Source organism: Bombus pyrosoma, linkage group LG3, assembly GCF_014825855.1.
Source record: "Bombus pyrosoma isolate SC7728 linkage group LG3, ASM1482585v1, whole genome shotgun sequence".
Lineage (NCBI taxonomy): Eukaryota > Metazoa > Arthropoda > Insecta > Hymenoptera > Apidae > Bombus > Bombus pyrosoma.
Genome location: NC_057772.1, coordinates 12,566,336 through 12,581,470, shown reverse-complemented (window position 1 = coordinate 12,581,470; position 15,135 = coordinate 12,566,336). Strand labels below are relative to the sequence as shown.

Sequence of the window (15,135 nt, the reverse complement as noted above, 5' to 3'; positions counted from 1 at the left end):
CAATAGCAATTTAATATAATTTTCGTATCTTTTAAAAGTAGATCTTACGATCGTCGTGGCAGTAATAGTACTATGTATACTAGTATGGAAAGTTTAAGTCGAGTAGATAGTTCAACAATACCACCGCCATCATCAGCATCACCCGTTACTTCAATGTCCAGTGTAAACAAACGTCAAATATCGCCAGAGAGTCATCGTCGAGGAATATCTCCAGCTTTTCACCGCACTCAAACGTAATGGTTATTTATAAATAAATATTTATCTTTCTAATATCTTTATTAATTATGTTTTGATTTTTTTAAGGCAACGGTGTAGCAATACATCTGAGCGTAATACAGTACAAGAAAAAAAGAACGGTCAACAAAATTCAGGTGTCAGTTCATCAAAAGGTGAATCTATCAACACTGCATTAAATATATCGGCTGAACATCCATTTGTAAGTATTTCATCTTAAATACATTTATCATTATGCAGAAACATATAATCGTATTTAAATACATATATTATACATAGGATTGGAGTGAAGACGTTGAATTAAGTGAAAAGCTAGAAGCTGAGCGTGCAAGTCGTAGTTCATCTGTATTGAGTTTACGTGAAAATGTTAATGTGTCAGGAAATGAAACTACAACAAGTAGTCATAGTCGACGTAAAAAAAAAAAGCGTGAGAAGAAACATGCGGCAGATCGAGGGAGGTAAGAATTGCCAAAATTTATAGCTATTATTTATATACTTTACAATTTACATATTAAGAATAGGAATTTATTTTATAGTAAATTTATTTTCCTATATTTTTTAAGGAGTAATAGCAGAGATAAAGCTCGTGTTAATAGTCGTGATCGGCAAAATAATCAACAAAATAGAGAAAATGATAACTATAACAATAATCAAAAAAACAATAACAGTAGTAGGAGATATGAACACAAAAGACACCGTAATATTATACAACGTAGTCGAGAATCTAGCAAAGATAGAAGTTATCGTGGTGGTAATCGAAACTTTGATGACCTTCATCGACATAGGTATGTATATGCGAGGGACGTCCAGAAAGTAATATCCGTTTTAAAGTTACAACAATATAAATGCATTTTAAAAAATTTTCTTCATTTATAACTTTAGTATTATACAATACTTAGTTATTTTTCAATACAACCACCGCCTCTCCGTCACACACTTCCGCCACGAGTACAGATAACTAGTGTTTCACGTCCTTTAAATCAGTGTTTCCTACAAGGCGTTTTATTCACCCAAAAACTCTTTCAATTTTGCTCATCCTTTTTTTAAATCAGAAACTATTGTAATTTGACGGTACATTTCTTTTGGACGAACGTTTTCAGCATTCGAAAGGTGTAAAGGTATGACAGTTCATCATTGGCGTGATTTTCAATTCGCATCGCTATTTTAAACGTATGAAACAAAGACAGTACTAGTTATTTAAACACGAAATTTCATATGGAAATTTCATATGCCAGCATATGAATAAATCCTTCTATAAGCACATTCCATTGTTTTTTTATAGTTTTCATACATAAACAGGTATTACGTTCTGGACCAGTCTTATATAAATTGTTTTAAAAAGCGTATATTTTGTGTTATCTAAGTTAGGAATTAAAATCATTATTTTATTGATACATGACTTTCAGAGCGTCCGATCGATATCTAGATGAAAATTGGAGAACAGGTAGAAAAATGTCAGTTTGTGATTCTGACGATGGTCGACAAACACCTAGTGTTTCTTCACATTCTGTCCCGTTAGCAAATACTTTGACAGCACATCAAACATCACCTACTGGATATACCAGTTCTCAACCACCGGGTGTTTTAGTGTTACCTGATACTAGCCAATCTCCGCCTAATCATCAAACTTCGAGGCAACAAGGAGTGCAACAACAAAGAACGTTATTTGATCCCAATAATCCTAATAAACCAATCGTTATTATCTCTCCTAGTAGTAGAGCAGCAGTACAAAGGTATAAATATATAAAAAAAGTTTTCTGTACTTCTTAATTCTTTATTAAGTTAATTAATTTCTTTATAATAGAGTTAATCGATTTATTGAATGTTTTACATTCAGAGAAAGTGAAACTACATCTCAAGGTTCAAGTATACCAGTGTTTCAATCCCATGGGGGTATTAGCTCTACTCATCATAACTTCCAGGGAACGCATTTGGATGGCGTGCCACCACCATACATGACAAATGACCAATTTGGAAATATAAGACCTTCATGGTATGATCCTTACTCCGATAGGTATGTAAAATCAATAAATATATTGCAAATCATGAATAAAAATAAGTATAATTATCCTAATAATAATTTATAATTCTTCATTTGACAGTTTTCGAATAGCTAAAAATCCTTACTTACTCTTGGATATAGAACGCGCTGATTTAGAATTGCAGTGGATACTAAGTTCTGGTGGTTTTACATCAAATTGGGAGAGGGTTTTGTACATACGACACTTTCTACAAGAAAGTTTAAAAACTTTGCTCGAGACTGATATCAAATTTTGTCAAGCTGAGAACGTTGAACAACATTTTTGGAAAATACTTTTTTATAATATGATCGAAATGCTGCGAAAAGGCATGCCTAAAGAAAGTTCTGAAGGTCGAGAGCATTATAAAAAAATTATGTTAAAAATTATTGACGATGGTACCGTATATTTAGAGAGTTTGTTGACTGTTCTTGAAACGAAATACGAATTTAAATTGGATACATTTCTTGCATCGTCGACTTTGCCTAAGGGTCTTGGGATCTTAGGTTTAGCCTTAGTAAGTGCGCAAAAAATATATCTATTTCTGGGTGATTTGGCCAGATATAGAGAACAGGCAAATGAAACAAATAACTATGGAAAGTCTCGGCAGTAAGTAGGAAATAGACACATTATTATTACGTCCTATAAAAATGACATTATTTTATGCAAAATTTCATTTTCTTTTAGGTGGTATTTGAAAGCACAACAACTTAATCCAAAGAATGGAAGGCCTTACAACCAGCTTGCATTACTAGCACATTATGCTGTACGTATTTTCACTTTGTGTATAATGAATGAAAAAAGAAATAAATAAAATTAAACAAATTAAATATGAATTTTGATTCTAGAGGCGAAAGTTGGATGCGGTGTATTATTATATGCGATCTCTTATGGCATCTAATCCTTTCCATTCTGCAAGGGAGAGTTTAATAGCACTTTTTGATGAAAACAGGAAGAAGGTAAGACAAAAATTTAAGTACTTTCGTATATGTTTGTATTAATACTAACGTTAATAATATTTTGATTTTGTTTTGCTGCCAGTATCTACATTATGTAAGTAAATTTCGATACTTGGTGTGATATCTCTAAGTACCGGTTATCTTAACTAAAGCTTGAAGTAGTCCTCTTTATTTTCGAACCGTTTAATATACCTTTGTTTTATTTGCATTGGATTTTTCTTATAAATTTTCTTTGCGCATCATATGCCTCCTCGCACGCTTTCGACTATTAATAGTCCAATGTATAAAAGTCAATATTTTTCGCACAATCATAATTACTTGAAAGCAAATCATTCTATGCTTAATTATAACTGATAGCGTAATTAGTGATTTGAGACGGTAGTATTTACGGAGAATAGACACATATAGTTTGAACATTTTTTGAGTATAGTCCGCTGCATTTTGCTGAATTATTTTTTATAAATAAAAGCACCATTTCTGTTAGTTACTAGCACTATTTCGCACATGATACTAGCATGCATATTTTTTAAATAGGTGCAATCGAAAGATACAAACATTTAAAGAGCCTTTTACGCTTTACACATATGATGCTTGTATCTTTCATTAGTATTTGAGAGAATTTAGGTGTAATAGGATAATTGATAGGACTCCTATAAAGATAATGAACTCTCATTTACGCTATGCCCTATGCTGTCCTTAATTTCATAACAAGCTACGTATAGGATTTAATTGTAATGTATTCTAATAGTATGAATCGACGGAACGGAAACGGAAAGAGGAGAGAGAATGGAAAGAACGAGCCAGGATGAAAGAGAAAGAGGGAGCGAACAACATTGGTGGAGGACTAAGAAGAGAAATTTGGATTCATCCTGGTGGAAGACGAGTTCATCGTACAACTACTGCAGCCACTGCCAACGAAGCGAGATTATCTCATAGCGATTTAGAAGAATTGGCACAATTAAGCAGCGTTGAGGTAAAATGGCATAAACAAACTTACTTCTCCTTTTAATCGTAGAATCTATATCATAGAACACAATATATTACGTTTCAGTAGCATATTTTTAAATATATTTTTAGATATGTATCTCCAAATAAATCATGCCATTAAATCGTATTTTAATATAAATTGTGAATTTTGTATGTTTCAGGTAAATAAACGGTTCGTCACATCCTACCTTCACGTTCATGGAAAGCTGATCAATAAGATAGGGTGAGTGATTTTATTGTTTATAATTTGTAATATTTATTATTTTTAAAATAATTTAAAAAGCTATATGTATCTTCAAAAGTAAAAGACGCGAAATACATCTCGTTGATCATATGCGAGATAATACTTTGTACGATAAACTTTTGAATAGACGAACGCTGAGGATATATATATATTTAAAACAGAAAAGAGAAATTATCGCTGTTTCATCTCTGTTTAAACGCATAACCGGTAAGCTAATATAATTCGAAGAAACAACGTGTAACTTTTTGTCGTGTCTTTCACTGAAGTACGTTTTTACATACTTGGTAACTGTTATGTTTTCTTCTATAAATACACGGTGGAGAGTTGACTGCGGATTTGCTGTGTTTGTTCAGCATATTTCCGTGAAATGTTGGCTCGTTTAACCAACTATTGTACGTTTCGAAAGAAAGGATTTTAGAACTATATTTGAACTACTTCATTCTTTTTTCGTTGTTTTTATTCCATGAAACTTACGCGATATTGTGTGTTTGAATTCATGTAAGAAAATATATGTACATCATGTGTTCTCGTTAGGCTGTGATATTAACCCGTGTACCGTCGTTTGTTACGTGAACATAGTTTTAATGGCTCCCAGAAGAGCCATAACGAAGAGTTCCCGCTCAGCAAAGGGCTTACTGTGTATAACTTTGATCACCATACGGTCCATTATTAATTGCACCGTAGAGATTCCAAGTTCCAATGCTGTCGATAAGTCGCTATTAATTTAGGGGAGTTCTGCGCAGATTAAAATTTAATATTTATGTCTTAAGAAATATTATTAAATGTTCTTTAAGTCTTTTAATTTTGTACATTCTGAATATTCCATTTTTGTGTTATTTTCTTCAAAAATTAAAGAATGCGCTTTTGTGAAGGAATATTTAAAGAATAAGGCCAAGTGTTGTATTTTAGATTACTATCGATTTGGACTTTTTTATTCCAAGAAAATTTACAAAATATTTAAAGAAATATATGAATCAGTATTACACGATGCCGAAACGTCCTAACAATACACGTAGAAGAGCTTCCTCAGTCATAAAATTATTTGACTAGGTGATCATCTAACTGTCTCGAACGGTGCACATATTTAGCAGCATTAAGAGGTCTTTGACCGTGTTCTCGCTTTTATTTGTGGTCTTGTTTAGAGATTCTCGTCGTTTTCTCCTGCCTTTATTAGTCGTCTTGAAAAATGAGAAAAGCAGAAGCGTTCTGGATCCCTAAGTAACATTAACTATTGGCTAGTTATGCATAAAATGCTGACAGAAGAAAAGTAGCCTGTTTTATGGCAGTTAATATTAAATGAGCACCGTATGAAGTCGTGCCGTGCTCTTGAATTCATGGAATTGCATATTAGACGGTAATTCCATTGGTATGTGTAATTGTCGGGTTGTAACATCGAAAACTGATAATGGTATACCTTAAGGTGCGCGTTAGTGGCAACGTATGAGAAATTTCTCATAGCGTATACGTGGTAAGCGTGGCTTTAAAACGAGACACGAAACGTTGAAATGAAAAGTGAAAAAGTTGCCTCATTAAAATAGGTGCTCGAAACATGTTCGAGTAAAATTGGCCGTAAATGATAAGGTGTTAAACGATATAGTTATAAAGTTGTTGACTCGCCTGTGTTAAAAAAATATTCATGCAAGAAACCGTAAATATCTTCTTTCTTTAATTATACTTGTTTGCTTTGGTATTTTCAGTCAGAGATATAAATAACTTCCTCTATATTGTACATAGTTTGATGATAGGTCGAAATTGATATAAAATACAAGCTGGAAATACCTTTTGAAGATGTGACATATCGTTAGAAACTTCATTAAGTTCAACAACTTATAATTAAAATCGTTTAACTCTTATCACAGGCTCGTTTAACGATCCATCGTATTCGAACACACCCATTTTGTTATTCTCGCGAGGTTAACAAAAATCTGGTCCGCATTCGCCTGGCCGGTAATCAAGTTCTTGCGTGTCGCGCGCCTTGCTCACGCTTACAATTCGCATTAATTATTTACGTGCTCGCAATTCGAAGTACCGGTTTCCCAGGCGAAAAAGTAGCGTCCCTCGAAACCTTCCTCTTCTCTTCTGTCCGTTTACGTTTCTGTTTCACGGAGGCTACTGGGCGCGGTGGCCATAGCGGCCGCGGTGTTCCGTCCGCTCGTGAGATGGATCTCGCCTGTGCAGGTTTGCGGTGTTGAGATCACCGATCGACGCACGGCATTGTCACAAGCGAAGCAGTGAAACGCTTGATCGTAATACATACAATATGCTAGTAATCGCTATTCGTGGCTGAAAAGAAGGCTAGCGTGTAAGGAAAGTCAGATCTAATTGACTTATAATCTAATAAAACTATCGGCTTTCCCTTAATACAATATGATCGTATCTACAAATTTGTCGCACACATATCTTTCCGTTAATAAATTATCTTCCAAGACCACTTGGGATCGAAAAGTTACAATAATCTGAGGTAATGGAAGTTGTCATCACTTTCATAAGCATGACTCTTAAAATAAAGCCAAGCATTTTTCGTTTATCCAAGTATTTTACGGATACCAGAGCAACTAGGTTCCTCAGATACCCAAAATCTTTAAATTAAATTACGGAGTATCTTTCCTGTTCCTGAGCTGTCTCGCTCTGTTTTATTGTTAGCTTTGAAGATTGCTATATAAACCCTGCACGTTACAATCTTATATCTTCGGATATCTCATGAATAATAGTGCGAATAAGCTTCTTTTAGTCGAATATTTCGTGGATATCAGGGTATCCAGATATCTCAGTTACCCAAAATCATCGCTTTATATACCATGTAGTTGGCGATATTTTGTCCAACGATCCGAATTGTGGATCGACAGCTCGTCTCGTAGGCCGCAGGTAACTTGGAACTCTGCGGTTTGCGGAGCTGTTCGCCACGGGTGTCCCAGACGCATTCTACAAAGTCACAGATGAAGAGGGACACGCTCGGCACAGTTCACCGGTAGCCGAGTTGATGGTGCGGTTGACTGGCTGTCCGACTGCCCGATATTTGCATCTCGTAAAACGCCACACACCCTTCTCTGCACGGGCATATCGTGTAACACGCAGGGCAGCGAACGCCGATACGGTTCGATGGTGCCACCGACGGCAACAGCGACTCAACACGCCCTTTGTTTCGCCTTTCTTTCTAAAGATCTTGTTATGTTCCATATAAATTATCGCTTTGAAAGATTAGGTATGTTGGCAGATCGATCTTGGTTGACCTTCTTGCGAGTACATAAATTATTTTATTATATATTGTTTATTTGCCGTGTTTTAAATACTTTGTCGTCATCGGTTCTTCATTATCTTTTTTTTTGTATTTGGTTGACAGAATGTTTGAATAGTATTACATGTATTGAGAAAATAAGGAGACTATAATTGGTCTTGATTGTGTTTCTTTTTATAAATAAATATTTTATTCAGACATTTATTTGTTGGGTCGTAGGTAATTTCTTGTCATTCTTTCTTCAATTTCTTTTTTCTTCGTTCCCTCTTTCTCTTATTCGTTTGGTAAGATACTTGAGTGGGATTGAGAAGTTCACGACCTACAACTTGTAATTTGTTAGTTCATTAACATCATTAATTGATAAATTATTGTGCAAGATTACCTCGATTACGTAAACCGATAAATCTTATTCAAAGTCGTGCGTCGTTCGTTGGTTCGAAAGAAAGTTAAAGAAAAAAGAAAGGCGGATCGTCAAAAAATTTCATCGTGTAATATTCCGTGTAATAGAGAGCGAAACCGATACCAGCTTATTAAATGTAATATTCGAAGCTATCGCAGCTTCTCGCAACGTAATATTACGAGCTCTATAAGAGCGTCGTTGAATGTAATAAAGAGCGAGTAATCTGGAAATACCGACTCATTTTCTAGCAGTATGTATCGATAGCTGAATTCTTGCCATGGAAAGCTAACCATAGACGGAAGGTAACAAGATTCATTGATAAAATCAGCGACAAAAGTCCATAAAAGTAAAATGAGATATACAATAAATTCCTCGGACTAAAAGATCAAGCAATAAAAAGAAAATGAACCATATAGTGCATGCTAATAATACTAATAGAGTCTCTCGAATCCTTCCTCGAGCATTTTGCGTGGAAAAGTTCTCCGTTCCCACGTGTGAAAAACGAGCCTCACAGGTTTCTATGCAAGTGATAGCGTCCGGTGCTGGGTTTGCTGTAGGGGCGCGGTCTGGAGGCGCTTACGATTAGCAATCCATTGCGCGCATAATCGTAATGAAATGTATCCTTTCGATTCTTTCTTTTTTTTCCTTTCTAACGTTGCTGCTCCTCTTTCTCTCGGTCTCTTCTCCTCCAGCCAGACATAATCCTCTTTCTTCGTTGTAAGTTAGTCCATCGAATGGAATACGGTCTTGTTCCTCGTGGAGTCTTTGCTTTCTCCGTTTCTCTTCGGGCTCCGTGATCTCTGGAACCCTGTCGAGCTCACCGTGTGCCGTGTGTGGTGGCCACGTACGCCGGCACGTAACTTCGTGTTTTCTTGCACGGCGGTAAAAATGTTAATTGACAATTGCGTGGCGCCACTGACCACCGCCCCACCTCTCTCCCAGGCTGTTGCATCTCTCTGTATTCTGTATATATCCAGTCGTGCCATCCTCCACCCGTTTCTACGCGTCTGTGTCTATATACTTACGCTCGTACACCCTCGTTCAAAATTCAAGACTACAGGGCAAAACCATAATAAACCATATTTCCACTTTTTATAGGAAAATCAATTTTTAAACTCTGTTACGCTGTCAACTCATCCCACGATTGTCTCTTTATTTGGTTTTAGGTTTAAGATAAGTAGCTTTTTCTGCCAGTATCTTGAATTTTTCAAAGATACTAAGCGTTATAAAGTTAGGTTTACAATAATAATGTACAAAGTTATAGATATTGTTCTCGCAAAAATTCATAGATTTGTCTCCATTTCGACTGTTTCATATCAAAATACAAGCCCACTTATACATCTCTTTTTATACATCAAGTAACTTCGAAATCAGAAAACTAATAAAAATAGACTTATCGTTTCTTTTTCCCGTGATCTTCATTTATGAAGACGCTTGCACCTTAGCTACTAAATAATAAAAAGATCAGGAAATTAACAAGTATGGGCTTATCATATCTTTCCCGTGCGATCTTCAATTATTGTATGAAATCGTAAATGAATTTTGAGCGTATAAAATATTCGTACGACGAAATTCATAAATTTGCCAAAAAAACCAATGATTTAACTAACTTTGCGCTTTTAAAATTAAACATCCGCAGTCTAATGATTGAAAATTGTAAGTGCCTGCGCACTTTTGAACGGGGGTGTACCTATATAAGTGCATATATACATGGACACACCTGTGTGTCTGTGTATATCCGGTGTTTCGTAGTTGTAACGACCTTGCGGGTACCTTGCCGGTCGTTTAATTGTAGCGACGGGTAGGATGGAGCACGTCATACGTGATAGTCGTAAAATCGCTGTCGATATTCAGCGGCGGATCCGCTGCGCTGGCGCGATTTATGTCGTCCCTCGCGGTAAAAAGGTGTTCCCTTATAGTTCGCGCGGGGATTTATTCGCGCCGGACGGCCGGTTTCTTCGTGGAATTTATCGACGACCGGTCGTTTTGCTTCAGCTGGACACACGTCCAACCTTTCTGGAAAACCGTACGCGAATCGCTCCTTGGCTCAGCTTTGTTCTCGAGGTTAAAGGGGCTCGTACGACGAGGGTGCTTCTTCTTTCTGATTATTTCTTTCTTTTTATGGATAGATTTCTTTGTGAGATCTTCCCAGAGAGACGACTGACGGACCGTTTTTATTTTAATTGGTTTGATATATCAAAGGTTCGGTTAGAGGGTTGGTTTCTTAATGGAGAGTGCATGTTTCTGCATGTCTATATATTCATCGATAAAGCCACGATATTTCCTTCTGATAAGTGGTCTAAAGTTGTTTCACACAACACTATATATATCCTCTTCTCGTTAGCAGTTTCGTTGAAGCATCACCTGATAGATCCCGCCATCGGTTGGGGGCGTGAGCCAGAAGTTTTCAATTTGGTGCTGCACGATTCTGTGCATAATTGGTTTGGCGGCGATCAGGAAGCGAAAAGGGGAAGAGATCGATGGGCGGAACGGTGGGATAGAGGACGTGCAGGGTGGAATGACGACAGTTCGGCTCCGTGGAATATACTTACGATCTATAATTGGAATTGCCTAGCGAACCGGTGCCATTGGTTAGGTGGTTGTTACCGCGCGATACGTGCGTGGCATAGATACACGCGTGTATGCCGTGCTTCTCTCTTTTATTTCTCTGTCTCTCCTCTCCTCTCGTAGACTAGAGAATAGGGTAGGGGAAAAGGCTTGCAGCCAGAGAGTCCCGAGGCTGTCTTACGGTGTGTTGCTATGTTGCGTTGTTGCTGCCTAGTGCCGTAATGGATTTGGCTCATTACCGGCCGAGCATCGTCCTGCACCTCACCTGTGTGTTATATGCCCTTAAGGACGGCTTCCATGCACCGTGCGCCCTTTCTCGAACTGTTTCCTCTCCGCGTCGAGATGTACGCGTCGCTCGTCATATCTCGCGGGCCGCATTTATCACGAGCCACGATGCGTCTCTATCTGCCGCGTTCGTACATTGAACCCTGCAAGAGTGAGCTAAAAGTGACGAAGTATGACAGGAAAATATATAGTTCGGGCCATAATCGTGAGCATAAAATCAGGAATCAGGAGTCAAAAAGAAATATGCTCTGGGTATCGGGACAATGGAGTTAATAATACAAAATATAAACAGACACGGAAAGAAAAGTATCTAGTTGGTAAGATCTTTATCGCAATGTTGAGTATACGAGTTCCATATGGTCCAGGTTCGGTAGGTACCAAACGAGATTTAGTAGGTTTCTAATGACATGTTAAGTTTGACCATGTTGCCTTACGAGTGCGCTAATACTAACTCGCCAGGATGTACGTACATACTACCGAACAACTAGATGTTATTGATTGAAATCATTTTCCAATGACTCGTTTTCCACTCGTTCTACCGCGACCCTAAGCGATCGTCGACGTGCATAAAGACGCGATAATTAAATCTATAAATCGGTATCGTGAGAGGGAGAAGGGGGATGAAGGCAGGGTGGAGGAGGGTTCGCCGTTTCATAACACTTGTAAAGTAAGAGCTGAGGCAGTAGCCTCTTTTATTTCACGAGCACGGGGCAGAAGTAAAGAGAAAGAGAGACGAATGAGAAGCGCATGGGCGCAGGAAGGATGGAAGGGGAGGGAGAAAGAAGGAAGGAGGCAGAACAACGTCACGTATACAGATGCAGAAAGTTAAGTAGTATCAGTGTAAGATACGTTATAAGGCCTCGGCTGCCTAACACACATGGATCCTGATGGTCGTTTACCCGCAGCCCTCGAGTGACGACCCCGCCCGCTTCAAGGACACCCTTGGTCACCGCAGCCTCGGACCAGAACCCGACCATCTTCAACGACCGAGTGCACGTATGCATCGTGCCATGACTATCTGGATTCCTGTTGCCTGTCGATAGCCTCTGACAGACGTTTCGAGTTCTACGCTTGGCTGATGAATCTGTGACGAATCCTACCATGATTTTGATTCGCGCAATAGCTTTCTAATTACATCCCTTCTTTTCTTCAACCTCGTCGTGTTTTTTCAAATCTGGTTGAACTTGAGGGTGGATTATGAGTTTGATTGATTTTGCCATTCTAGTACGGTATGGAAGTATAGGCTGACGGAGTTGTCGAGGGATGTTTGTTGGTTTCTGGATCGAGTAGACCTAATCGTATTTGTTTATCAATATAAAAATAATCATTATTCATAGGTATATGTGACTTTATGTTCCAACCTTTTACTATAAATTTTGTTAAGCCATTAACAATCGGTTTGTTTGTTGAGACAAGAGCGAGATTCAGACATAAAAATTTGAGGATTGCAGCAGGCGTAAAAGGAAAAAGAAATATAAGCTCCAAATCGACTAAATAAGTGTCTAATTTATTATTCGAACAGATTCGCTAATGCAACAAATAATTCTGATAAATTTCCAAATCCTAATCCGTCTGGAAGATTAACGCGACAGTAGAATACTTTCCCCGGCAGCTTCTTATTCAAAACAAGATCCCTAGCTCCCAACCTTTCTGACAGAACCATCATCTGCTTCTTTCACCCAAGCAGGATGCGCATTTTGATACATCATCCCTCCGCTTCTCGACTTCGTTCCCTCCATAATGGATGTCGATGCTGCTTACCCTCTTAGAACTGAATATTTGTCTCATCTCAGGTAATTGAAAAGTCGCTTCTTTATCCAAGACTCCACTTAATCCGACCCGCTGGCTATTTTTAGGCCAAACGATATTTTGCCCTGTCCTCCTGCAAAATCTTCTCAATGTCTCTTATTTTTTGGCTACAAAGGTATCCACTCAAGTTCCACTCAATGCTTTCATATTCAAAAGTGTAAAAATTTATCACTGCGAATATTAACTGATTGTAAATTTACATCTATGAATAAAGGCACACGTGATTTGATTTTGATTGATTTTGAGTTTGGAAAGGAGCGTCAAACGATATTTTTGCACGTGAATTTTCTTCGCTGTTTCGATGCCTAGGATCAAGCTATAAATATCGTCCACTTTTTCAACGTTCTATGCGTAGGACCATGGCACCATTAAATTTCATTGAAATCAGCGGTGACAATGTTTAAAATAACTCTACTTAACTTTGTAATCGAATTGAAGGTGTCTTTGTCGATGAAAGGCTGACTGCACTCTATCACTGGTTTTTGACGTAGTGGATAATGTGCTTGGTAGTAATAATGCCTGGTCTTAACTCTGATTTATGGCGGTCAATAAAGAGATCATCTATAATACCGCGAGCTGCTTATTAAGCCTTGGCTGCTGATGTGTTTACGAACTCTGTTTGCTCGTCCAGCCCTCCTAGTCTTCGGTTCTTCCCCGTTCAGATTTCCCAACTGGGTTTTACTTAGTATCAGTTTTCTGGCGCACGCACGCTACGGAGCCGACTCGCAGCCGTTGATTAGAGTCCGTAGCGATCGTTGCCCTGCAACAACACCTTTCCAGTGCATCCGTTCCAACCCTGTAATCTCGAGTTCTAGCTAAAATGGCATGGTCACGGGTGGCGCCTTCTCTTTGTTGCGTGCAGCGGTTGTTCATCGGCACGACGATGTTCGATGATCGTTTTTCGCGAACTTGTTTAGAATGGGATATTCTAATGTTCATAATACAGACGAGAACGTTTAAAGACCATATGAAAAAACATGATAAATCCATTTTTCTCGATTTCGTGACTATTATGTTGTTTGGTGGTTGAAAACAAGTATTTGAATATGAAATAATTGAATTTTCTTAAGGATGGATAATAAACGTTGTTTTGTAAGGAAAAGTTGTTATGTTAATTTAACTGAACTAATACTCTTAATATTTTTAAACGTTCAAGAGAACGACAAAAACACTCTTGACAAAATCAATAGAAATTGTAATAAATGTTCTTGTATGTTCAACGGCATAAAATTCTCCTTCTACTTAGAAGGAGGTTTGTTTCACGGAATTGAAAGGCATCTCCTAAGGCTCCCCATAAGGCGTAACAACGTGCACGATGTATCAATCATATAAGAACCTCGATATTGGCGCCGTGGGCGATGGTAATAAGGATTTAAGCTTGACACCTTATTACAGACCGCCTGGATCTTCTCGCGTTGATGTCGAGATTGATTTAGATGTAATACGTGTCATTCAAGATCCACTTCCTATTATTTCAAGTGCTTCGATTTTTTCACATTGAAATTGTGCTGTAATGGCCGTGCTGAGACTAGCGGCATTTTGAAAACATCTCATTCTTTGATTTCCTTTTTTGTCCGAGTATTGTATAGTGTCGTTATTTGAAAATCTATATAGAATAGTTATTTATATAACAAAGAAATTATTTGAGCTTCGAATTTCGAGTTATTTAATAATTCTTTAGTTTCGTTTAAGCTATTGTAGGGATAAGAAAGAGAACGCAATATGAAAAATATAATAATATGAATATATAATAAATATGAGAAAGAGATGTGAGAAATAGAAAAAAAATGCAAGAAAGGAGATCTTAAAAAGGTCTTTAGATCATGTATTAACATGTTTAACGAGAAAAATAAGGGAAGTAATAATTAAAACATTGTAATTGTTGCGATAGCACTACGATACCATATTTCTCACGCATTAATGAATGCTTTATTTAATTATAAACACAGAAATTCATATTATTAGGATTCCTTTTACTTAAGCCAACTAACGAACGCGTTAAATAATATAGCATCTTGTGAATACATATGAAACTTCTGATTGTGAGTTTTCACTTTTTTCACATCCTTGGAAAAAATTCTTGGCATATACAGGATATTCCTACCTTTTTCCGCAAAACGGCGTCAGTTTATCTCACAAGTAAAATTAAGGGGAAAGATTTCGTATATATATAGGTTCAAAAATGCTTTACTAAAAAATTATAATAAGAATTCGAGATATCAAGTTTTCGCTCGATAATATAAGAACCGCCCGACGATATTTATCCGCGTTAGTTCCATTTCAGTGTTTGCTACTTTCGCCCGTTCTTATAAATACGGAACAGACAAATGTCATTGAAATGGAATTAGCGTATGCAAATATCGCCGATCTGTTCTTACATTATACACGAATGCTAG

The 15,135-nt window shown here is 37.4% G+C and overlaps 1 protein-coding gene across 7 annotated transcripts in view; it reads left to right on the top strand.

Moving 5' to 3' along the window:
• The window catches only part of LOC122566368 (telomerase-binding protein EST1A-like), a 215,485-nt gene that overhangs the window by 3,637 nt on the left and 196,713 nt on the right, over positions 1 to 15,135 (top strand). For 4 of the 7 annotated variants that reach the window (XR_006316484.1, XR_006316483.1, XM_043723509.1 and 1 more), the window contains 12 exons: positions 39 to 233; positions 304 to 436; positions 514 to 692; positions 798 to 1,019; positions 1,641 to 1,967; positions 2,072 to 2,248; positions 2,337 to 2,861; positions 2,940 to 3,018; positions 3,101 to 3,211; positions 3,294 to 3,305; positions 3,960 to 4,184; positions 4,360 to 4,421. Coding sequence is in view for 5 of the 7 variants with exons in the window: in XM_043723509.1 (XP_043579444.1) it covers positions 39 to 233; positions 304 to 436; positions 514 to 692; positions 798 to 1,019; positions 1,641 to 1,967; positions 2,072 to 2,248; positions 2,337 to 2,861; positions 2,940 to 3,018; positions 3,101 to 3,211; positions 3,294 to 3,305; positions 3,960 to 4,184; positions 4,360 to 4,421 (2,247 nt within the window). In the remaining 2 variants the exon portion in view is untranslated. The remainder of the gene's footprint in view (positions 1 to 38; positions 234 to 303; positions 437 to 513; positions 693 to 797; positions 1,020 to 1,640; positions 1,968 to 2,071; positions 2,249 to 2,336; positions 2,862 to 2,939; positions 3,019 to 3,100; positions 3,212 to 3,293; positions 3,306 to 3,959; positions 4,185 to 4,359; positions 4,422 to 15,135) is intronic. The other 3 variants (XM_043723510.1, XM_043723514.1, XM_043723511.1) reach the window with 3 other exon arrangements.